This window comes from Schistocerca piceifrons, chromosome 2 (genome assembly GCF_021461385.2).
Source record: "Schistocerca piceifrons isolate TAMUIC-IGC-003096 chromosome 2, iqSchPice1.1, whole genome shotgun sequence".
Classification (NCBI taxonomy): domain Eukaryota; kingdom Metazoa; phylum Arthropoda; class Insecta; order Orthoptera; family Acrididae; genus Schistocerca; species Schistocerca piceifrons.
Window position 1 is genome coordinate 245,849,376 of NC_060139.1, and position 25,733 is coordinate 245,875,108.

At 45.0% G+C, this 25,733-nt stretch overlaps 1 protein-coding gene across 1 annotated transcript in view; it reads right to left on the reverse strand.

The window, feature by feature from the left end:
* The window catches only part of LOC124776468, a 266,406-nt gene that overhangs the window by 54,308 nt on the left and 186,365 nt on the right, over window positions 1-25,733 (reverse strand). Inside the window, exon 3 of the mRNA XM_047251481.1 lies at window positions 8,895-9,084. Coding sequence (XP_047107437.1) covers window positions 8,895-9,084 — 190 coding nt within the window. The remainder of the gene's footprint in view (window positions 1-8,894; window positions 9,085-25,733) is intronic.

Here is a 25,733-nt window from a genome sequence, read left to right on the forward strand (position 1 = left end):
CATTGGAGACGCTTTTATATACACTCCTGGAAATGGAAAAAAGAACACATTGACACCGGTGTGTCAGACCCACCATACTTGCTCCGGACACTGCGAGAGGGCTGTACAAGCAATGATCACACACACGGCACAGCGGACACACCAGGAACCGCGGTGTTGGCCGTCGAATGGCGCTAGCTGCGCAGCATTTGTGCACCGCCGCCGTCAGTGTCAGCCAGTTTGCCGTAGCATACGGAGCTCCATCGCAGTCTTTAACACTGGTAGCATGCCGCGACAGCGTGGACGTGAACCGTATGTGCAGTTGACGGACTTTGAGCGAGGGCGTATAGTGGGCATGCGGGAGGCCGGGTGGACGTACCGCCGAATTACTCAACACGTGGGGCGTGAGGTCTCCACAGTACATCGATATTGTCGCCAGTGGTCGGCGGAAGGTGCACGTGCCCGTCGACCTGGGACCGGACCGCAGCGACGCACGGATGCACGCCAAGACCGTAGGATCCTACGCAGTGCCGTAGGGGACCGCACCGCCACTTCCCAGCAAATTAGGGACACTGTTGCTCCTGGGGTATCGGCGAGGACCATTCGCAACCGTCTCCATGAAGCTGGGCTACGGTCCCGCACACCGTTAGGCCGTCTTCCGCTCACGCCCCAACATCGTGCAGCCCGCCTCCAGTGGTGTCGCGACAGGCGTGAATGGAGGGACGAATGGAGACGTGTCGTCTTCAGCGATGAGAGTCGCTTCTGCCTTGGTGCCAATGATGGTCGTATGCGTGTTTGGCGCCGTGCAGGTGAGCGCCACAATCAGGACTGCATACGACCGAGGCACACAGGGCCAACACCCGGCGTCATGGTGTGGGGAGCGATCTCCTACACTGGCCGTACACCACTGGTGATCGTCGAGGGGACACTGAATAGTGCACGGTACATCCAAACCGTCATCGAACCAATCGTTCTACCATTCCTAGACCGGCAAGGGAACTTGCTGTTCCAACAGGACAATGCACTTCCGCATGTATCCCGTGCCACCCAACGTGCTCTAGAAGGTGTAAGTCAACTACCCTGGCCAGCAAGATCTCCGGATCTGTCCCCCATTGAGCATGTTTGGGACTGGATGGAGCGTCGTCTCACGCGGTCTGCACGTCCAGCACGAACGCTGGTCCAACTGAGGCGCCAGGTGAAAATGGCATGGCAAGCCGTTCCACAGGACTACATCCAGCATCTCTACGATCGTCTCCATGGGAGAAAAGCTGCCTGCATTGCTGCGAAAGGTGGATATACACTGTACTAGTGCCGACATTGTGCATGCTCTGTTGCCTGTGTCTATGTGCCTGTGGTTCTGTCAGTGTGATCATGTGATGTATCTGACCCCAGGAATGTGTCAATAAAGTTTCCCCTTCCTGGGACAATGAATTCACGGTGTTCTTATTTCAATTTCCAGGAGTGTACTTTGTTTACTGCTGTCCGTTTCGGGCGATGGCTGTTTCTGAACCAGAACGTTATTAAGATCTTAAACGTAATTTTTCAAATGCAGTAAAACTGGGCAACATTGTGCACCTTTAGCACTTTTTGTAATATAACGTTATATAAATATGCACTACGACATTTAATTTACACACTGTAAGGAGTGTGTCAGAACTCTCCATTACATTGATTAAATATTACACTAGTATCGAAAACAACATAGCCAACTTACGGCTGTTCTTCGCACTGCGTAAGATTCTACGATTCTCTATGGAAATAAGTAAGCATTTAGATATCGATAGCAACAATCTGAGGGCGAAACATGGGAGGACGACTCTAAGCATTGTTGTGACACGAGGTATGACTGCGAGAGTAAAATTTCAGTAGCGTTGGTCGAGAGATCCGAGACAGAAGACGTGTCACGCTGCCCTCAGGTCGGTGATGGCAGATCTTTCCACACTCAAGACCTAATTTAATTTATATGGCAAGTAGAGATTTAGATGGCTTAACTACGCTTGAAGATGGAATTCAAGATAAAATTCGCCAGCATAGCGTAAGGCCCCATTGTAGGGTTACGCTCGTAATTGTTAGCCTGAGTTTGCAATAATCGAGCCTAAGTTCATCTCTAAAAATGGACTAGATAAGCAACCTGAGGTATCAGTAATATGAAACTAACCTGCATATCGCTATGTGCGTGTTGTATGAGTGTCATTTTCACTGTCATTTAAGCCCTCAACAGATCGCTAACTGGAAAACTTAAAACTAACCTTCGGATAAGCTATCTGAGTGCGTATTTGAATATGAAAAACTGCAGGAACAAATGAACCTGTAACAATGAATACCTAAGATATCTGACTGCGTATTTGAATAAGAATTTACAAGTTATACTGAATCTGGCTTGTCCAACAGAATTTAGTGGATTAGCGTATATCATATGTTGTGGCGTGTCAGTGTCACTGTTTTGGCCGTAGGTTTTGCACTCACCTCTTTAGATGACTGTCTTTTTCCACGTGGCTTATAGCAATTCGCAACAGCATGCAGCAGCAGCGGCTAAAGCTTATTGTTACTACGAATGAATTTAATGAAAAGGAGTTTTCTTGGGCCCTGTTAACTACTAAATAACTTGTAAGAAGTAATCTCATAAATTAAGTCTACTTAAAAACTTCATAAAGCATTATGACCAATAATATTTCGACAAGCATTAATAATCGCGAAATGCCTGACAATGACCTTCTAAGTGTCAATAATGGCTGAGCGCCAGTCAGGTTAGTATCCCGCCGCTGTCCAGGGCGTCTCCAGACACTTTTTAGGCTTAGAATGAAACTGAGCAGTAGAATTGTCTTCAGTAATGACCCACCTGCCTGGGGTGATTCCATGTCTGAAACACATAGAGTTGTCCTCTTCCAAAACTACTGTTCGGTGGTTTTGCTATGGTACATAAATGGCGTAGTAAATGATACGATTACCAGTAGTACTGGATGACATTGGTAGGGAAAGAAACATACATGAATGTGTGTGAGAGAAACTGAGAACTGACAACTTCTGTTTGCTTTTTGTTTGTTTGTTTTGACATAATTAGAACCGCACATCGTTCAGTATTACACTATTGTGTATTTTATATCCTTAAAAAATATAAAAATATTTTAAAGTAATAAAAATTAGACGATCGCGAAATTTCTGCGCTTTTATGTAACCAAAGCATTAATTTTAATGCAAGTACAGTTTGCATGCAAAAACATAAGAAGTTTATGTAATTATTATTATTATTTTATAATTAATAGAACGTTTTTCGTGATGATCAAAGGCAATGGAATCCGGTTACTATTGATAAGTGCAAAAGTTGTTTATGAACAACAGAAGCAAGTTGTATATAAAGTCGTCGAAGTATTGAAGCGATGTTTGGTACGTTTTTCTTCAATCTGAAATTTTTTTCTTTAATTTTACCTTCATTTTGAGGAAATTGTTTTTTATCGCTCTGTATGATAAGTATGTATCGATTTTTTTTAGAATTTTTACTACATCATCCCTTTGTTTTACATTATACACTCCTGGAAATGGAAAAAAGAACACACTGACACCGGTGTGTCAGACCCACCATACTTGCTCAGGACACTGCGAGAGGGCTGTACAAGCAATGATCACACGCACGGCACAGCGGACACACCAGGAACCGCGGTGTTGGCCGTCGAATGGCGCTAGCTGCGCAGCATTTGTGCACCGCCGCCGTCAGTGTCAGCCAGTTTGCCGTGGCATACGGAGCTCCATCGCAGTCTTTAACACTGGTAGCATGCCGCGACAGCGTGGACGTGAACCGTATGTGCAGTTGACGGACTTTGAGCGAGGGCGTATAGTGGGCATGCGGGAGGCCGGGTGGACGTACCGCCGAATTGCTCAACACGTGGGGCGTGAGGTCTCCACAGTACATCGATGTTGTCGCCAGTGGTCGGCGGAAGGTGCACGTGCCCGTCGACCTGGGACCGGACCGCAGCGACGCACGGATGCACGCCAAGACCGTAGGATCCTACGCAGTGCCGTAGGGGACCGCACCGCCACTTCCCAGCAAATTAGGGACACTGTTGCTCCTGGGGTATCGGCGAGGACCATTCGCTTCCGTCTCCATGAAGCTGGGCTACGGTCCCGCACACCGTTAGGCCGTCTTCCGCTCACGCCCCAACATCGTGCAGCCCGCCTCCAGTGGTGTCGCGACAGGCGTGAATGGAGGGACGAATGGAGACGTGTCGTCTTCAGCGATGAGAGTCGCTTCTGCCTTGGTGCCAATGATGGTCGTATGCGTGTTTGGCGCCGTGCAGGTGAGCGCCACAATCAGGACTGCATACGACCGAGGCACACAGGGCCAACACCCGGCATCATGGTGTGGGGAGCGATATCCTACACTGGCCGTACACCACTGGTGATCGTCGAGGGGACACTGAATAGTGCACGGTACATCCAAACCGTCATCGAACCAATCGTTCTACCATTCCTAGACCGGCAAGGGAACTTGCTGTTCCAACAGGACAATGCACTTCCGCATGTATCCCGTGCCACCCAACGTGCTCTAGAAGGTGTAAGTCAACTACCCTGGCCAGCAAGATCTCCGGATCTGTCCCCCATTGAGCATGTTTGGGACTGGATGAAGCGTCGTCTCACGCGGTCTGCACGTCCAGCGCGAACGCTGGTCCAACTGAGGCGCCAGGTGGAAATGGCATGGCAAGCCGTTCCACAGGACTACATCCAGCATCTCTACGATCGTCTCCATGGGAGAATAGCAGCCTGCATTGCTGCGAAAGGTGGATATACACTGTACTAGTGCCGACATTGTGCATGCTCTGTTGCCTGTGTCTATGTGCCTGTGGTTCTGTCAGTGTGATCATGTGATGTATCTGACCCCAGGAATGTGTCAATAAAGTTTCCCCTTCCTGGGACAATGAATTCACGGTGTTCTTATTTCAATTTCCAGGAGTGTAGATCAACAACTTTCGAACGAGACCCGAATTAACATTCACAATTCCAATTTTCATACAAATAGCGTTTATTTTTCAGTAACGGACATGGGGATATCAATGTTGCACAAAAGTGTTCTGTAGGTTTCTAGACCAGGCTCGTCCAAACTGCGCGCCGCGGCCAGCGCAGCGCCCCGGGCGAATTCGTATGTTGCTGCAGCGGCCGAGTCGTGCCGCTTAGCTGGCCGTGCGAACCGCCCGAACGCCAGCCGATAGATATACAGGGCTATTACAAATGATTTAAGCGATTTCATAAATTCACTGTAGCTCCATTCATTGACATATGGTCACGACACACTACAGATACATAGAAAAACTCATAAAGTTTTGTTCGGTTGAAGCCGCACTTCAGGTTTCTGCCGCCAGAGCGATCGAGAGCGCAGTGAGACAAAATGGCGACAGAAGCCGAGAAAGCGTATGTCGTGCTTGAAATGCACTCACATCAGTCAGTATAACAGTGCAACGACACTTCAGGACGAAGTTCAACAAAGATCCACCAACTGCTAACTCCATTCGGCGATGGTATGCGCAGTTTAAAGCTTCTGGATGCCTCACGGTTTAAAGTTTACGGCCCCTTTTTCTTCTGCGAAAGAAACGTTACAGGACACGTGTATCTGGACATGCTGGAAAATTGGCGCATGCCACAACTGGAGACCGACAGCGCCGACTTCATCTTTCAACAGGATGGTGCTCCACCGCATTTTCATCATGATGTTCGGCATTTCTTAAACAGGAGATTGGAAAACCGATGGATCGGTCGTGGTGGAGATCATGATCAGCAATTCATGTCATGGCCTCCACGCTCTCCCGACTTAACCCCATGCGATTTCTTTTTGTGGAGTTATGTGAAAGATTCAGTGTTTAAACCCGCTCTACCAAGAAACGTGCCAGAACAGCGAGCTCGCATCAACGATGCTTTCGAACTCATTGATGGGGACATGCTGCGCCCAGTGTGGGAGGAACTTGATTATCGGCTTGATGTCTGCCGAATCACTAAAGGGGCACATATCGAACATTTGTAAATGCCTAAAAAACTTTTTGAGTTTTTATATGTGTGTGCAAAGCATTGTGAAAATATCTCAAATAATAAAATTATTGTAGAGCTGTGAAATCGCTTCAATCATTTGTAATAACCCTGTATTTGTTCGCCCGTTTTCCCTTCGGGCAGAGGACGTCTCACATGTGCTTCAACTAGAGCTGATTGACCTACAGTGCCATATCCGCCTGAAGGACCGCTTTCTTATGTGTAAAACTTTGGATGACTTTTACAGCTGTCTTCCACGAGAGAAATATTCTCTTTTGCTGAAGCACGCGGCCAAAGTTCTCTCAAAGTTTGGTTCCACGTATATTTGTGAGCGCTTTTTCTCTCTTTTAAAGCTTGCTGAAACTCAGAACCGTTCATTCCTTGGCGATAAAAATTTGACCAATTCTTTGAGGTTAGCAGTCTCACGGAATATTGTACCAAGATTAGACAGAATCGTTTCCTTGAAAAATAAAAACGTGTAAAATGTTAATTGTCTTATTTAACAATGTTGACTGTAAGAATTAAAGAGCTTTATAACCTTAATTCTATTTTAATAAGTTTTGAAACTTGGTCAGTTAAAATTATTACGTACAAAACAGCAAACTAAGGATCCGATTTCTAAACTCTGAAAACGGATACAAAAAATTGTAGCACGAAGTATAACAAAAAATACTTACTTGTAACTACTAACAGTAAGAATGAGACTCTATATCCCTCACATAAAATTAATTCTAAGATAGAATGTTTTGTTTAGGTTAGATCTGACCGCGGGGCAGTCGAGCGCAGAGCAGTGCTGTGCGGTCTCACTCGCTCTGCGGCTCTCTCTTTCTTTCTTTCTCTCTCTCTCTCTGCCGGCTGGTGTGACCGTGCGGTTAAAGGCGCTTCAGTCTGGAACCGCGTGACCGCTGCGGTCGCAGGTTCGAATCCTGGCTCGGGCATGGATGTGTGTGATGTCCTTAGGTTAGTTAGGTTTAATTAGTTCTAAGTTCTAGGCGACTGATGACCTCAGAAGTTAAGTCGCATAGTGCTCAGAGCCATTTGAACCATCTCTCTCTCTCTCTCTCTCGCTCCTATGGCGACAGTAGCGACACACGGTGGCGGACGGGGCGCTGAACTACACTGCCTAGCGCTCGAGGGGCGCGGGCGCGTCCGCCGGGCGCAATTCTTGGATGAGCCTGTTCTAGACCGTTCACTGCTTCCGGTTTATAGGGCAGTCTACTAACAAGGGAACCTCCCCGTCACCCCCCCCCCCCCCCCTCAGATTTAGTTATAAGTTGGCACAGTGGATAGGCCTTGAAAAACTGAACACAGATCAATCGAGAAAACAGGAAGAAGTTGTGTGGGACTATTAAAAAAATAAGCAAAATGTACAAACTGAGTAGTCCAAGCGCAAGATACGCAACATCAAGGATAGCTAGAACTGAGGAGCGCAGTGGTACCGTAGTTAGCGTGAGCAGCTGCGGGGCGAGAGGTCTCTGGTTCGAGCAAAAAGTTTAATTTTTTATTTTCAGACAATTAACAAACTTCGGGCACTCACACATAATCAACTTTTATGTCGATAATCAACTTCGCTCTCGAAAATTCCAGGACATGTTCAGATTTGCTTGGACATATGCAGGATTTGACGGTCTACACACGGAAAAATTTGAAAACGTTAAAAACATATGTTTTGACAGAGCACAGGAAAAAGTGTGCGACTGTGAGACTTTTGGATTCATGTGTTGCAGTTTATGTGACAAACTCTTATGTTTTCATCACTTTTTTAGGAGTAATTATCACATCCACAAGAAAACCTAAATCGGGCAAGGTAGAAGAATCTTTTTACCCATTCGCCAAGTGTACAAGTTAGGTGGGTCGACAACATATTCCTGTCATGTGTTCCTGTGGAGGAACCGTTTGACCTATGACCTTGCGGTCAACTGTTTTCGGTTGTTCCCATTGGAGAGGCACGTCCTTTCGTCTACTAATCGCACGGTTTCGCGGTGCGGTCGCAAAGCACAGACACTGAACTTATTACAGTGAACAGAGACGTAATTGAACGAATGGACAGATCGTAACTTTGCCATAATAAAGAAAATTTTTTTATCGAGGGGAGATTTGAACCAAGGACCTCTTGTTCCACAACTGCTCACGCTAACCACGGGACCACGGTGCTCCAGAGCTTACACTTTCCTTGATGTTGCATATGTTCGCGTGGACTACTCAGTTTGTATATTTTGCTTATTTTTTTATAGTTCCACACAACTTCTTCCTGTTTTCTCGATTGATCTGTGTTCAGTTTTTCAAGGCCTATCCACTGTGCAGACTTATAACTAAATCTGAGGGGGGTGCGATGGGGAGGTTCCCTTGTAAGACACTGATCGCATACCCAAACAAAGCGAACGAAATGAGATAACGTCCATAGGTGTGTAACACACCTAAAGTACAGGTAACACGTTTGTGATCGTTACTGACAAATGCTGCTAGGAAAAGTACCGTAGTCTACGCTTACTTAGGACAGTCTACGGTAGTTTTACAGCTCTACATACACACCATTACACTTGCGCGGCCGCGCGGGGTAGCCGCGCGGTCTTAGGCGCCTTGTCACGGTCCGCGTGGCTCGGAGGTTCGAGTCCTCCCTCGGGCATGGGTGTGTGTGTTGTCCTTAGCATAAGTTAGTTTAATTTAGATTAAGTAGTGTGTAAGGTTAGGGACCGATGACCTCAGCAGTTTGGTCCCACAGGACCTTACCACACATTTCCAAAATTTCACTTGCGCGGCTTAGGTCAGTGGTGGAAGGTCACGTGACAGCCTGTCACCAGCTCTACACCACCTGGTGCGTCCCAAAGCGACTAGCGTGCTTTCAGCTGGCTGACTTAATCTTCTGCCCGCACTTGACGGTACCAGCTGGACCGGCGCCTACTCACAGCCCCTGGTGGCGACGGCGATGGTCTGTCCGCGCGCCTTGGCGGCGGCCCCCTGCGGAGCGGCGGGCCGCACCTCGAACGTGTAGTTGGTGTCCATGCGGAGGCCGGTCACCACCGAGGAGAAGAGCCGCACGCGGCCGCCCCCGGGGCCGCCCTGCACCGCCTCCCGGCCGCCGCCGCCGTCCACCGCCTGCGGAGCAACCAACGCATCTGTATCCAGCACGGCACTAGTGCCACCAACTGCAGTCCTTATCACATAGGCACGGCAGTAGACTTCCACCGAATTCAGAAATCCGCTCCTAGCATCCTATATTCCAGTATAGCCTACGGAAAAATGTAACAGAACTACTCGTGGAATTTAAATGGGATCCATCGAAAAAAGACGATATTGTATTCACTCTACTCCTTTGTTGGCTGATTGATATAGCAACCGATTTTCGTGGTTATACTGAAAATAAAAGTCACGGTTGGAAAGTTATTTTTATTTGATTTTTATCTAAAATTTAATTTTTAAGTAAAAATAACTTTCCAACCATGATGTTTTACTTTCAGTATAAAGACGATGTTGTTCTCGCGAAGCAGTCTAGAACCACTAAAACGATTTCAACCAAACTTGGTACGCGTCTTAGCGTCTGGAGAGAATCTCTGTGGGGTAACCACCACATACTTATCAAAGGGGTGGGGGTTGGGGTGAAAAAGAAGCGTAGGCCACAACGCCCGCCTACCAAGATTTTATTGATGCAGTATTTCAGAACGAGAGCACTTACTGACTTGCAAAAAATTTTATACATAATTTAAAACCTTCACGAACTTTTTCTCGCTAACCCCTCCACCCACATAATAATGAAATGAAAAAAGTTCATCCCTCACTACATTTTCGATGTTCATGCAGTAAAACTGTCGCATGAGGTATGGCGTCATGTTCAAATGTAATAATTCCTTGTTACCCATTCTATTCGCAACACGTTTAGCATAGAGCATCCACACGTTTAGCATAGAGCATGTCGCTCAATATACCTGCAAAGTTTTATCACTGTACAACATATGGTTCAACATATACAGGGCGTCCCATTTATCTTGACCACCCTAAATAACTGTTTGTCCAGAAGCAAATTACAAAATGTTTCAAGCAAATGTTCTTTAGCCGCCATGGGGACATCAATCAGCATGATTGTATTCGTTGTAGCTTTGTTTTTTACAAAGATATGAACAGCGGTATGACTTTTTTAAATGGCACCCTGAATTTTTTATTTGGTAATTCATTTCCTCTCATAAAGACTTCTTCAAAGCCGGCCGCGGTGGTCTAGCGGTTCTAGGCGCTCAGTCCGGAACCGCGGGACTGCTACGGTCGCAGGTTCGAATCCTGCCTCGGGCATGGATGTGTGTGATGTCCTTAGGTTAGTTAGGTTTAAGTAGTTCTAAGTTCTAGGGGACTGATGAACACAGATGTTAAGTCCCATAGTGCTCAGAGCCATTTGAACCACTTGAACTTCTTCAAAAATGTATCACAGTGTACCATTCACTGAAACACAACGTTATTAATTACATAACACAACACTGACTTTGAGCCCAGGATCACAAACTCGTCCACTTGCTGGAGTTGTCAGAAAACAAATGAAAATCAAGTAAAAACATAACACAAAATTGATTTTGACTCTCCTCTAGCACTGCCCAGGAGCAGAACATTCAAAGGTGCTCAAAGTGGTGACCCTGGTCACCGTTAGACTGGTGCACTCGTTGTATGAAAGAATTATTTACTACTTACAGTGTTGCTTGCTGAAGAGAATTACAAGCAAGCACGATACGTTCTTGCATGTCATCTGGAGTAGTTGGAATATCGCGATAGACAAGTCTTTAACGCATCCCCAAAGAAAAAAGTCCAGAGGACTTAAATCAGGAGACCTAGAAGTCAAGTAACTGTTCCTCCGCGACCAATCCATCTGGCAGGATACCTTCGGTTCAGAACACGACGTGCATGCAGGGCATTATGTGCTGGACATCCATCGTGTTCATACCATATATGCATTATTGTTCTTAGCAGCACTTCATCCAGAAAAGGAGGAAGAATTCTTCTGAGGATGCTGGCATACGCTGGGCCGTTTAGACTACCGTTGATGAAATAAGGGCCAATAATTGTAGTACGAAGAATCCCACACCAGACGTTAACTCTCCATTGACGCTGATGTCCCACCTGTCTTAGCCATCGTCGGTTTGTCGCTGGACAAACAATGCATGTTCCATGTATTTACCTGTCCTTTGAGAAGGAACATACATCGGTAAACAGAACATTGGAGAAGAAGTTCGGTTTGGCGAGGATTTGCTGCTGTGCCCACTGACAGAACTGTACACGATTCTGGAAATCATTCCCATGCAATTCTTGATGTAGGTGTACATGGTAAGGATGGAACCAGTGACGTGTAGGAATACGATCTACACTGGTTTTAGGGATGCCAACCTCCTGTTCAAGCTGACGTGTGCTCACATGTGGATTCATAGCAACGGAAGCGAGAACAGTAACTTTGGCAGCTTCGTCTATGCGGGTGCTACAACGATTGCGTTGTCGTGGGTTGAAACTTCCCGTTTCCTGAAGCGTCGCAACAAGACGAGAGAGCATCCGTCGGGAAGGTGGGTTCTTGTCAGGATATCGCTCTCTTACAGTTCCGCTGCCTGCATAGCATTTCGCCTACCTTCAACAACAACAACAACAATAAAAGAAACGTTATGTCGATGCAGTTTGTAAGAAGGACAGCCTTTACTTCAAATGGTTCAAATGGCTCTGAGCACTATGGGACTTAACATATATGGTCATCAGTCCCCTAGAACTTAGTACTACTTAAACCTAACTAACCTAAGGACATCACACACATCCATGCCCGAGGCAGGATTCGAGCCTGCGACCGCAGCAGTCGCGCGGTTCCGGACGGAGCGCCTAGAACCGCTCGGCCACCGTGGCCGGCGACAGCCTTTACTGTATGCCTACTCTACACAACAGTGTTTAACAGGACTAAACTACTATACTAAATGTACCCGTACGTAAGAAAACAGTATTGCAATTACTGTTCTGCTAACTTACATTCCCCAAAGATGAGTAGCATGTTGGTGTACAATCTACTCACACAACTCTTCCGCTGACGATGGTTGACGGAATGACGGGTGTGAACTTTACTTATGTTTACATTTGACCTCTGTCAACGTCTGCGTCTGTGTTCCATTACGCCGAGTACCTGCACTAAGCGCTGGGAGCGTCAACGTCAGTGTTATGTAATTAATAACGTTTTGTTTCAGTGAATGGTACACTTTGATATATTTTTGAAGAGGTCTTTATGAGAGGAAACGAATTAAAGAATAAAAAATACAGGGTGCCATTTTAAAAAGTCATACCGCTGTTCATATCTTTGTAAAAAACAAAGCTACAACGAAGGAAATCAAGCTGATTGATGTCCCTCTGACGGCTAAAGAACATTTTCTTGAAACATTTTGTAATTTGCATCTGGACAAACAGTTATTTAGGGTGGTCAAGATAAATGGGACACCCTATAAAAGGAAAGGAGGAGATGGACAGAGAGAGGGGATGGAAGAGGTGGACAAAGAGGAGCGATGGAGAAGATAGAGAGAGAGGGAAAGGAGGAAATGGACAGAAAGAGGGGAAGTAGGCGATGGGCAGAGAGAGGGGAAAGAGGAGATGGACAGAAAAAGGGAAGAGGAAGAGCTGGACAGAGTGAGAGGCAGGAGGAGGCAGACAAAGAGAGTGGGGGGATTCCGAGATTCGTCTCATATATTTATCTGCTCTTGCAAGTCGTTCTTTTATACATTGACACCCGCTACCTGTCTGCGAAAGTACTAAGCCTCTCGGAAGGAAATGACTAGTTTTATTCTCAATATTCACTTTCAGACTTTTGCACCTGTATGCTTCATATATCCCTTTCCTATTATTAATCTACTGTGTTTGAATGAAATGAGTGAGCGTTAGTTTTCGTGAGGGAAACCAGTATCTGTTGTATGGACAATGAGGAAGTGCTATGGTGTGCGGCTGACGTTCGGCTGAAATCTGTAACAACTTACACGACGTCCCTCCATTCGTCTGAAACCCTCGCTTGCTGTGTGGTGTGAACTTTGTCTTTCCCAGCAAATTTACGAAAACATTGTTATGCATTTGATCACAGCTAATTATTTACGTCAAGCAATACTGTAAATACGATTGCTGCTCTTTTCATCTTTCGTTTTTTAATCAAACTGAAGTCACGAAATCAAAGGAACGCCAATTACTGCAGGAAATGCTTTTCTGTTGCATGAACAAGAAAGTACCAGAATCTGTTACTTACGAGAAGATGACGAAAAATATTAGCATCTACCAAAACGCAAAACTTATTCTGCACTGCAACAGCACGTCTCTAATCACATGTCCGCCTGCTTAGCTGGGTGGCAACGCGTTTGCCTGGCATGCAGCGGGCCCGGGTTCGTTTCTCGGTCGGGTTTCAGATTTTCTCCGCTCGACGACGGGGTGTCGTATTCTCCTCATCATTCTTTCATTATCATCATCGACACGGAAGTCGCCCAATGTGGTGTCACCTGAAATAAGACTTGCAAACCGGCCGCCGAACTCGCCCGGTAGGGGCCTCCCGGACAGCAATGCCACACGATCATTTCATTTCATTTTCTAACCACATGATGACATCAATCACATACTATTTTTAGCATTATTCTCGTTCATCCTAGAATCTCCTGAGGACTTTTACAGTCGATGTGTCGTTAACTGACATTTAATTATAACGAATCGTACGTAGAGTGACGTGCCTTTGATAAATTTCCAATGCGCCGTTGCCTTGAAATGGCATACTGTCATAATTCACACGTTATAATACGGAAACAACGAAGAACGATGAATTCAATATGTCGTCTCAAAGTAGCGAATTAGGGACATCGCGTCAACGATTGCCGATTTCAGCTAAACACCAGCTGAACGCTTTGGCACTTGTGCGCTAGGGCAGTTGTACTAATAGTGGTAGTTTCAGTCGAAAGACAGAGAGTTTTAGAATTGCAGCAGGTTAGGTACCCGAGCAGGTATACCGTTAAGCTGCAGGCGGTACACTGGTCATCTTTGGCTTCTCTATCCCCCCCCCCCCCCCAAAATCCCTCCGGGGTGGCCGAGCGGTTCTAGGCGCTACAGTCTGGAACCGCGCGACCGCTACGGTCGCAGGTTCGAATCCTGCCTAGGGCATGATTAGATTAGATTAGATTTACTTTCATTCCAATTGATCCGTAGTGAGGAGGTCCTCCAGGATGTGGAACATGTCAGAAAAACAACAATACATGACAAATATTTAAACTAAAACAAATAAGCTAATGTACCATTCCACAGGTCCCAAGTGGAATGATCGTCATTTTTTAATGAACACTAAGAGTCATTTTACAAATACTATTGCACTGAATTTAAAATAAAAAAGTTTTTTATTTATTTATAAGGTAAGAAACATGTAATACAACTACTGTAATACTTATTTACAATGAACACATTACTGCACTGAAATGGTGCAGAAGTTAGATTATACTTACACACACACACACACACACACACACACACACACACACACACACACATGTGTGTGATGTCCTTAGGTTAGTTAGGTTTAACTAGTTCTAAGTTCTAGGGGACTGATGACCTCAGAAAATACGTCCCATAGTGCTCAGAGCCATTTGAACCATTTGGCTACCCCCTGGCCACTGAAAAGCGGAAGGCACACTGTTTGCCAGGTACCTGACTCGGCCGCTGGGAGTAGGTCAGAGCAGGTGTCCTCTGTCTTTACTCCAGTCTTTTTCGAATTACTGGAATGTAATTAGTGTGTAGCATTTAACCATCTCTACTTCGGCCTTTTTGGACTTTTGGGAAAGCTACATTAATTATGGTAGGAGGTGTATTAGAGATGGATTTACTATTTCTTGTGCTTTTGGCACGGAGTATTTTGTGTGTGCGTGAATTGCCCACCGCGTCTGATGTTCTGTAGTACAGAGAAACTTCATTCTCCCATACAGTTACTAAGGTGAAATGTGTAAAGTGAATTCGCGGAACGTAACAGCGAGAAGAACAGGGCTGAATTCCATATTTTGCGTAAGTTCGAGGACTAGAAAGTAGATACTTTTGTTAAGCTAGCACGAAAGGCGGGCGATGGTAGGATTTAAGTCTGTTCATTACTTAACTTTTCAGTAAAAGCTTGCGCCTTGGATTCTTGAGGGATGTCCACTAAAGTACTGAAGATTCAAAATTTTAAGTGATTTTTCTTTCAGTTTTCATTCTCTGGATACTAAAGTACTGAAGATTCACAATTTTAAGTGGTTTTTCTTTCAGTTTCCTTTCTCTGGATCATGGTTTGTTCAATCACGTGTTGCTCAGAGTACAGTGTATTGCATTTCCTTATTAATCATTGGATTGACCTCGATTCGAACAGCAGATACATGTTTACATGGTAGCACATTTTTCATTGATCTGGAATGGTGTAATTAACAGATTTTTGCAATTTGTGGGCTTGGGAAAATTGAATTCTTTCTTTCATAGTTTTCCAGTAAACATAACTTCAGCTTCCGTGGTTATATTTGTGCACAGTATTGCATTATAGCTGAATTTTATCGAGGAAGAGATGGGGTTTCTTTGCATGTATAGTGGCATGCTCTAACACGTGTTGTGCGTTGAAATTCAGTTCTCTGTTGTTAGTTGGACAGACTTAAATTTATGAACGACAGTGAGTACCTATGTATGCGAATTATTTTTATTTTCGTTCACTGTACAGATTTTAATGGATTTTTCTTGGTTTGCGACATGCTCACGGTTGAGTTGAGATTCTCTCTGCTGATTAAGCAGTGGGCTTCATATCAGTATCGGTGGTGAAAAACAATGCCTAAGTAACTTCTATTTCTATTCATGTGTCATTTCGTTATCCTGGCAACCCTCTGTCGCTACTCAGTTTGGTGCACTGGTAAATTTAATTTAACTCTTGTATGAATAGTGTTCATTTTTATAAGTGCACGTTTACTGTCTACACTTTGTCCATGCATAACTTGTTTGATTAACAAATCATTTAGGCGGAATGCTTATGGGATTACGATTTGTGTCCTACACTCCCATGTTGTTGTTGTTGTTGTTGTTGTTGTGGTCTTCAGTCCTGAAACTGGTTTGATGCAGCTCTCCATGCTACTCTATCCTGTGCAAGCTTCTTCATCTCCCAGTACCTACTGCAGCCTACATCCTCCTGAATCTGCTTAGTGTATTCATCTCTAGGTCTCCCTCTACGATTTTTACCCTCCATGCTGCCCTCCAATACTAAATTGGTGATCCCTCGATGTCTCAGAACATGTCCTACCAACCGATCCCTTCTTCTAGTCAAGTTGTGCCACAGGCTCCTCTTCTCCCAAATTCTATTCAATACCTCCTATTAGCTATGTGATCTACCCATCTAATCTTCAGCATTCTTCTGTAGCACCACATTTCGAAAGCTTCTATTCTCTTCTTGTCTAAACTATTTATTGTCCTTGTTTCACTTCCATACATGGCTACACTCCATACAAATACTTTCAGAAACGACTTCCTGACATTTAAATCTATACTCGATGTTAACAAATTTTTCTTCTTCAGAAACGCTTTCCTTGCCATTGCCAGTCTACATTTTATATCCTCTCTACTTCGACCACCATCAGTTATTTTGCTCCCCAAATAGCAAAACTCCTTTACTACTTTAAGTGCCTCATTTCCTAATCTAATTCCCTCAGCATACCCGACTTAATTCGACTACATTCCATTATCCTCGTTTTGCTTTTGTTGATGATCATCTTATACCCTCCTTTCAAGACACTGTCCATTCCGTTCAACTGCTCTTCCAAGTCCTTTGCTGTCTCTGCCAGAATTACAATGTCATCGGCGAACCTCAAAGTTTTTATTTCTTCTCCACGGATTTTAATACCTACTCCGAACTTTTCCTTTGTTTCCTTTATTGGTTGCTCAATATACAGATTGAATAACATCGGGGATAGGCTACAACCCTGTCTCACTCCCTTCCCAACCTCTGCTTCCCTTTCATGTCCCTCGACTCTTATAACTGCCATCTGTTTTCTGTACAAATTGTAAATAGCCTTTAGCTTCCTGTATTTTACCCCTGCCACCTTCAGAATTTGAAAGAGAGTATTCCAATCAACATTGTCAAAAGCTTTCTCTAAGTCTACAAATGCTAGAAACGTAGGTTTGCCTTTCCTGAATCTTTCTTCTAAGATAAGTCGTAGGGTCAGTATTGCCTCACTTCTTCCAACATTTCTACGGAATCCAAACTGACCTTCCCCGAGGTCGGCTTCTATCAGTTTTTCCATTCGTCTGTAAAGAATTCGCGTTAGTATTTTGCAGCTGTGACTTATTAAACTGATAGTTCGGTAATTTTCACATCTGTCAACACCTGCTTTCTTTGGGATTGGAATTATTGTATTCTTCTTGAAGTCTGAGGGTATTTCGCCTGTCTCATATATCTTGCTCACCAGATGGTAGAGTTTTGTTAGGACTGGCTCTCCCAAGGCTGTCAGTAGCTCTAATGGAACATTGTCTACTCCGGGGGCCTTGTTTCGGCTCAGGTCTTTCAGTGCTCTGTCAAACTCTTCACGCAGTATCATATCTCCCATTTCATCTTCATCTACATCCTCTTCCATTTCCATAATATTGTCCTCAAGTACATCGCCATTGTATAGACCCTCTATATACTCCTTCCACCTTTCTGCTTTCGCTTCTTTGCTTAGAACTGGATTTCCATCAGAGCTCTTGATATTCATGCAAGTGGTTCTGTTTTCTCCAAAGGTCTCTTTAATTTTCCTGTAGGCAGTATCTATCCTACCCCTCGTGAGATAAGCCTCTACGTCCTTACATTTGTCCTCTAGCCATGCCTGCTTAGCCGTTTTGCGCTTCCTGTCGATCTCATTTTTGAGACGTTTGTATTCCTTTTTGGCTGCTTCATTTACTGCATTTTTATATTTTCTCCTTTCATCAATTAAATTCAATATTTCTTCTGTTACCCAAGGGTTTCTACTTGCCCTCGTCTTTTTATCTATTTGATCCTCTGCTGCCTTTACTATTGCAACCCTCAGAGCTACCCATTCTTCTTCTACTGTATTTCTTTTCCCCATTCCTGTCAATTGTTCCTTTATGCTCTCCCTCAAACTCTCTACAACCTCTGGATTAGTCTGTTTATCCAGGTCCCATCTCTTTAAATTCCCACCTTTTTGCAGTTTCTTCAGTTTTAATCTACAGCTCATAACCAATAGATTGTGGTCAGAGTCCACATCTGTCCCTGGAAATGTCTTACAATTTAGAACCTGGTTCCTAAATCTCTGTCTTACCATTATATAATCTATCTGATACCTTCTAGTATCTCCAGGGTTCTTCCATGTATACAACCTTCTTTCACGGTTCTTGAATCAAGTGTTAGCTATGATTTAGTTATGTTCTGCCCAAAATTCTACCAGGCGGCTTCCTCTTTCATTTCTTAGCCCCAATCCATATTCACCTACTATGTTTCCTTCTCTCCCTTTTCCTACTCCCGAATTCCAGTCACCCATGACTATTAAATTTTCGTCCCCCTTTACTACCTGAATAATTTCTTTTATCTCATCATACATTTCATCAATTTCTTCGTCATCTGCGGAGCTAGTTGGCATATAAACTTGTACTACTGTAGTAGGCGTGGGCTTCGTGTCTATCTTGGCCACAATAATGCGTTCACTATGCTGTTTGTAGTAGCTTACCCGTACTCCTATTTTTTTATTCATTATTAAACCTACTCCTGCATTACCCCTATTTGATTTTGTATTTATAACCCTGTATTCACCTGACCAAAAGTCTTGTTCCTCCTGCCACCGAACTTCACTAATTCCCACCATATCTAACTTTAACCTATCCATTTCGCTTTTTAAATTTTCTAACCTACCTGCTCGATTAAGGGATCTGACATTCCACGCTCCGATCCGTAGAACGCCAGTTTTCTTTCTCCTGATAATGACGTCCTCTTGAGTAGTCCCCGCCCGGAGATCCGAATGGGGGACTATTTTACCTCCGGAATATTTTACCCAAGAGGATGCCATCACCATTTAATCATACAGTAAAGCTGCATGCCCTCGGGAAAATTTACGGCTGTAATTTTCCCTTGCTTTCAGCCGTTCGCAGTACCAGAACAGCAAGGCCATTTTGGTTAGTGTTACAAGGCCAGATCGGTCAGTCATCCAGACTGTTGCCCCTGCAACTACTGAAAAGACTGCTGCCCCTCTTCAGGAACCACACGTTTGTCTGGCCTCTCAACAGATACCCGTCCGTTGTGGTTGCACCTACGGTACGGCTATCTGTATCGTTGAGACACGCAAGCCTCCCCACCAACGGCAAGGTCCATGGTTCATGGGGGGGAGGACACTCCCATATCCATCCTTAATGAATTTGTGAAGGAACAAGGTAAAATGTTTATTACTGTAATTAGCTATGATATTCTGATTATTTGGTTGAAGGAACTGAAGGAAGTAAAGTATTCCGATGAATTTTTCAAGATCCATTGTCAGATTCAGATATAGGTGAGTAAATCAGTTAAAAAATTAAAGAGAGTGCATAAATGAAAGTACCACCTTGATTTACCACAAGACTGGAAAATGAAGTAGTCACTTTTGTCAAGATTACAGCTTTTTCATGTAACGGCGACCATTCAGAAGCTGACTTCTGACAGTTTCCTGTTTTGGTTAGCAAGTACCTTTCAGTTTTTTTGGAGGGGGGGGGGGGGACACGGATACGCCTGGCGAACATGGAGATTGGGGCAGCATTACCGTATTGTTCCTGAACAACAGTTCACGAAGAAGCAACAAAGTATGAAAAAGTGCATTATTGTGGTGCACAAGCCATGAATTGTTTCGCCATGAACCCGAACGTTTTCATCGGCTTGTTTCACATAAATGGCGTTGAACTTGTAAATATTTATCATTCCTGAACGTTAGAACTTGTGGCAAGAACTCATGGTGCAATACGTCGTTAAGATCGTAGAACACAATGAACGTAAACTTCTCATTTCGCCGCACTGGAGGTTTTTCGGGTCTTGGTGATCCAGAATGCTCTCTCTACAACGAGTGAGTCTTAATTTGTGCTTCATATTAGTACGCCCATGTTTCTTCACCTGTTATGACACGTTTCAGTAATTCCGCATCGTTGCTGACTTCATCCAGCGACTCTTGAGCAACTTGTATTCGCCGCGGTTTTTGTTCGAAACAATAATTTTGGGACACATTTTTCTGTCATGTGTTTCATACCCAAAACATCCCAAAAACTTTGATAACATGAACCAGTTGATACACCACCATCATTAGCGATTCTCTGATTGTGTATCGGCAATGGTTATAAATCATTTATGTCACTTTTTGCACGATTTCTTTGGCGATATGCTGGAGCGTCCAGGGCGTCTTCACGGCCTTCTTCAGACCTCACATACCACGGGCGAAACATCGTTGTACTCATAACAAAAGCAATATTTAACATTTGTAAGACTTGATGCACTTTTTTAGCATTTTTATAAAAAGTTATAAAAATGATCACTGATGCTACAGTAACAAATGTAACTTTCTTGACAGCTGACAACAGACTAAATAACCGACATGGCTAATACTGCAAAGATGTTTTTCAGACATATTTCCCAACACAACAACGAAAGAATATCGCGAACTAATTTAATACAAGACGGGAAGAGATGCTAAAAGAAGTACCGTACACAATTTTTGCTATTGGGACAGAAAAATCTCTGATAACAGATATAAAATGTATACAGGCAGTAGCACGAAAAGCTTCCCAAAAAAGATAAATATATGAACATCTATACTTTTTAATAAATTAAAGTCCCCCGTCGCGTTTTTCTGCCTGTATGTGAAGGCTGATCTCAGGGATTTTTATACGGTTCTCGCTAATACAAGGATTGGGCAAAAATATGGAAAGACCAAAAGCATAACACATTACCCTACGTAACACTGTATAGGAAACGCGTAGGCATTCAAAACAGCTTCCTGTCGTCTCGGAATGGGTAAATACACTACTGGCCGTTAGAATTGCTACGCCAAGAAGAAATGTAGATGATAAACGGGTATTCATGGGACAAATATATTATACTAGAACTGACGTGATTGCATTTTCACGGTTTTTTGAGTGCATAGATCCTGAGAAATCAGTACCCAGAACAACCACCTCTGGCCCTAATAACGGCCTTGATACGCCTGGGCATTGAGTCAAATAGAGCTTGGAAAGCGTGTACAGGTACAGCTGCCCATGCAGCTTCAACACGATACCACAGTTCATCAAGACTGACTGGAGTCTTGTGACGAGCCAGTTCTCGGCCAACATTGACCAGACGTTTTCAATTGGTGAGAGATCTGGAGAATGTGCTGACCAGGGCAGCAGTCGAGCATTTTCTGTATCCAGAAAGGCCCGTAAAGGACCTGCAACATGCGGTCGTGCATTATCCTGCTGAAATGTAGGGTTTCGCAGGGATCGAATGAAGGGTAGAGCCACGGGTCGTAATACATCTGAAATGTAACGTCCACTGTTAAAAGTGCCGTCAATCCGAACAAGAGGTGACTGAGACGTGTATCCAATGGCACCCCATACCATCACGCCGGATGATACGCCAGTATGGCGATGATGAATACACGCTTCCAATGTGCGTTCACCGCGATGTCGCCAAACACGGATGCGACCAACATGATGCTGTAAACAGAACCTGGATTCATCCGAAAAAATTTTTGCCATTCGTGCACCCAGGTTCGTCGTTGAGTACACCATCGCAGGCGCTCCTGTCTGTGATGCAGCGTCAAGGATAACCGCAGCCATGGCCTCTGAGCTGATAGTCCATGCTGCTGCAAACGTTGTCGAACTATTCGTGCAGATGGTTGTTGTCTTGCAAACGTCCCCATCTGTTGACACAGGGATCGAGACGTGGCTGCACGATCCGTTACAGCCATGCGGATAAGATGCCAGTCATCTCTACTGCTAGTGATATGAGGCCGTTGGGATCCAGCACGGCATTCCATATTACCCTCCTGAACCCACCGATTCCATATTATGCTAACAGTCATTGGATCTCGACCAACGCGAGCAGCAGTGTCGCGGTACGATACACCGCAATCGCAATAGGCTACAATCCGACCTTTATCAACGTTTCTCCCCCTTATAGGAGGCATCACAACAACGTTTGTCCAGCAACGCCGGTCAACTGCTGTTTGTGTGTGAGAAATCGGTTGCAAAACTTTCCTCATGTCAGCACGTTGTAGGTGTCGCCACCGGCGCGAACCTTGTGTGAATGCTCTGAAAAGCTAATTGTTATATCCTAGCCAGTAATGCCACCCGAGCCCGCTGCCAAAAGGTTGGCAGCATCAAAGTCCGGACGCCGTCCGCATAAGCAGCGCCAGCGGGACAGGAAATCGCCGCAAGTCTGCGCGCGCCACCGCTGGCTTCTGGGTTCTTAAGCGCTGGAGTCGCGAGCGCTAGGACAGTTCTGTATTCGCCGCTCAGTTGTATACTCGCCACCGAATTGGCTCTGAGCACTATGGGACTTAACTGCTGTGGTCATCAGTCCCCTAGAACTTAGAACTACTTAAACCTAACTAACCGAAGGACATCACACACATCCATGCCCGAGGCAGGATTCGAACCTGCGACCGTAGCGGTCACGCGGTTCCAGACTGTAGCGCCTATAACCGCACGGCCACTCCGGCCGGCTCGCCACCGAATTGTGTACTTGCTAGTCAGTTGTGTGTTCATCGCAGCAGAGTTGTTGTTTGTCGTCAGCCGACGCTGACCTAGCCGCTCCGACTCGAACTAGACAGATTTCTGTAGACACGGAGTTCACTACTGTGTTACTGTATCTTCGTTAATAAAGATAAGTACCGACTTTATTTAATCAGAGTGTTTGGGTTTTCATCTTTCTGTTCACTGTTCCAGCGGACCGGTCGGCCCGCTATTAAAAGTGTGGCGGTGACTTCGTAAGCCGTTTCTACAGCGAATTGCTTGTCGCTACGAACACCGCCACAAAACTAATCATTTGCATATCACAGCATCTTCTTCCTGTCGGTTAAATTTCGCGTCTGTAGCACGTCATCTTCGTGGTGTAGCAATTTTAACGGCCAGTAGTGTACAAGCGCGCTCTTTTCCAAGGAAATCTGACACCTTTTTTCCGGCAAAATAGTGACAGGTTCGGGTAACGATGATGAAGGTGGATAGTTATCACATATCCTTCTCTCCAAAATAGACCACAAAGACTCAGTAATATTGAGATCTGGTGACTGGTGACCACAGGAGATGCAACAATTCATCTCCATCCTCGCAAAACCAGTCCCGGACGATGCGAGGTGTGTGAACAGGGACCCCGTCGCCTTGTAACACAACATCCCCGTTGGAGAACAAACATAGTATCCTGGGAGGAATGGACCTGACCAGCCAAAATGGTCACATAATCCTTGCAGAGTAGCCAAGGGGCCAATGAAATACCACAGTATGATTGGCCAAGTCATCACCGAAACGCCACCATGTTTCAGTCTAGGGAGTGAATTCGGTCAGAAGTCACAGTGTCCAGAAAGACTCATCCGATCAAGTGACATTCTTCCATTGCCCCATAGTCCAAGTTTTTTGTCTTGGCACCACGTTTTCCTGTTAAGGGCATTTGCATGACTAATGGGTGACTTTGGAATTCCAACTTGTCCCGCAGTTCCTTGCTAATGAAGTTCCCATCGTATTGTTTTGGTACTGACAGGGATTGTGAGTGCGACATTCAGTTCCGCAGTGACTTTTGCAGCTGCCGTCTTCTTTGTTTTTCGTCACAATTCTCTTTAACGACCGTCTGTCACTATCACTCAACACACTCTTTCGTCCGAGTTGTGACGTAAGGTTGATGTCTTCCATTTTCCGTGTATGTGGTGCAAATCTCCGGTACGTTGTCTCTTGAAACACGAAACACTTCGGCTCCCATGGTTACGGCAGCATCCACCATTTTGCACAGGTGCCATTCGTGGTCAAATATAACAGCACTACGTGCTGGCTTGGCTAGTATCTGCATTTATGTTCAAGCATGCATTCTTCACTATAACATTCCCTCTTCAGGCCACAAGTGGCCCATCGGGACCATTCGACTGCCGTGTCATCCTCAGATGAGGATGCGGATAGGAGGGGCATGTGGTCAGCATACCACTCTCCGGTTCGTTATGACGGTTTTCTTCGACCGGAGCCGCTACTATTCGGTCGAGTAGCTCCTCAATTGGCATCACGAGGCTGAGTGCACCCCGAAAAATGGCAACAGTGCATGGCGGCCTGGATGGTCACCATCCAACTACCGGCCACTCCTGACAGCACTTAACTTCGGTGATCTGACAGGAACCGGTGTATTCACTGCGACAAGGCTGTTGCCATGCATTCCTCATGGTGATTCCATAATTTGGTCCAACCTCTACAGATGCCCTTTCCTCACAAGATGTCCTGCATATCATGGATGAAGTGCAAAAGGCAGAGTCCATATTCTTAAATTTCCGGAATGCTTTCGACACTGCGGCCCACTGTATGCTGCTAACCAAGGTCCAGGCATACGAATTGGGCTCCCAGATATGTAAGTGGCTCGAAGACTTTTTAAGTAATGGAGGCCAGTACGTTGTCCTCAGTGGTGGGTGTTCATCAGAGACAAGGGTATCCTCAGGAGTGCCCCAGGGAAGTGTGAAAGGACCGCTCTTACACTCTATATACATAAATAACTTGACGGGCAGGGTGAGAAGCACTTTACAGCTGTTTGCTGAGGTTGCTGTGCTGTATGGGAAGGTGTCATCGTTGAGTGACTGTAGGACGATACAAGATGACGTAAACAGAGTTTCTAGTTGGGGTGATGAATGGCAGCTTGCTCTAAATGTAGAAAAATTTAAGTTAATGTTGTTGAGGAGGAAAAACACTCCCTTAATGTTGGATTACCTTATTACTTCTACACACAGTTACGTCAATTTAATATCCAGGCGTAGCTATGCAAATCAGTAGGCTATAGCACAAGCATGTTAGGTCACCGAATGGTCAACTGTGGTTTCTTGGGAGACTGTAGCTCATTGGGGAAATGTAGCTCATCTAGAAAGAAGACCGCGTACACAACACTAGTGAGAGAAGTTTTCGAGTATTGTTCCAGTGTGTGGGATCCCTGCGAGATAGATTAAAGAAACACATCGAAGCAGTTCAGAGAGGTACCGGTAGGATGAGCACGCAAGTATTACGGAGATGCTTCCTGAGCTGAAACAAAAATCCCTGGTGGAAGACGACTTCTTCGTGAAACACTATCGAGAAAATATAAAGAACCGGCACTTGCGATCCACTGCAAAATGATTCTATTCCGCCAAAGTACATTTTGCCTAAAGAGCACGAAGACAAGGTGGGCTAGTATGCTGGCGTGTAGACAGGAACTACTGTAGGGATTTTGATAGTGATTTAACTAATAAGTATACTGATTCAGGAAAAAGGTTTGTGTATATAATGCATTACCAGTAGGCCAGACAAGTTGTCTGGGCGCAGATATTTTAGTCTACCCTTGTGAAGCCGTGATATATCGCAAGTCAAATATAGAGTCCAGTCACATTAATGTGGCCACCGCCTATGTTCAGCCTCGAAGTGGAATAACATGTCACAAGTGGCAGCACTAGCTGTTAGACGTTGAGGGTATACAAGGCGTGTCGGTTGGGCGGGTGGCGGAGGGGGGGGGGGGGGGCATGCGGAAAACAGTGCAGTCGTTGTCGTACTGCGAAAACGGATGGATTCATTTGACGGCTTTCGAGCCATGGGTG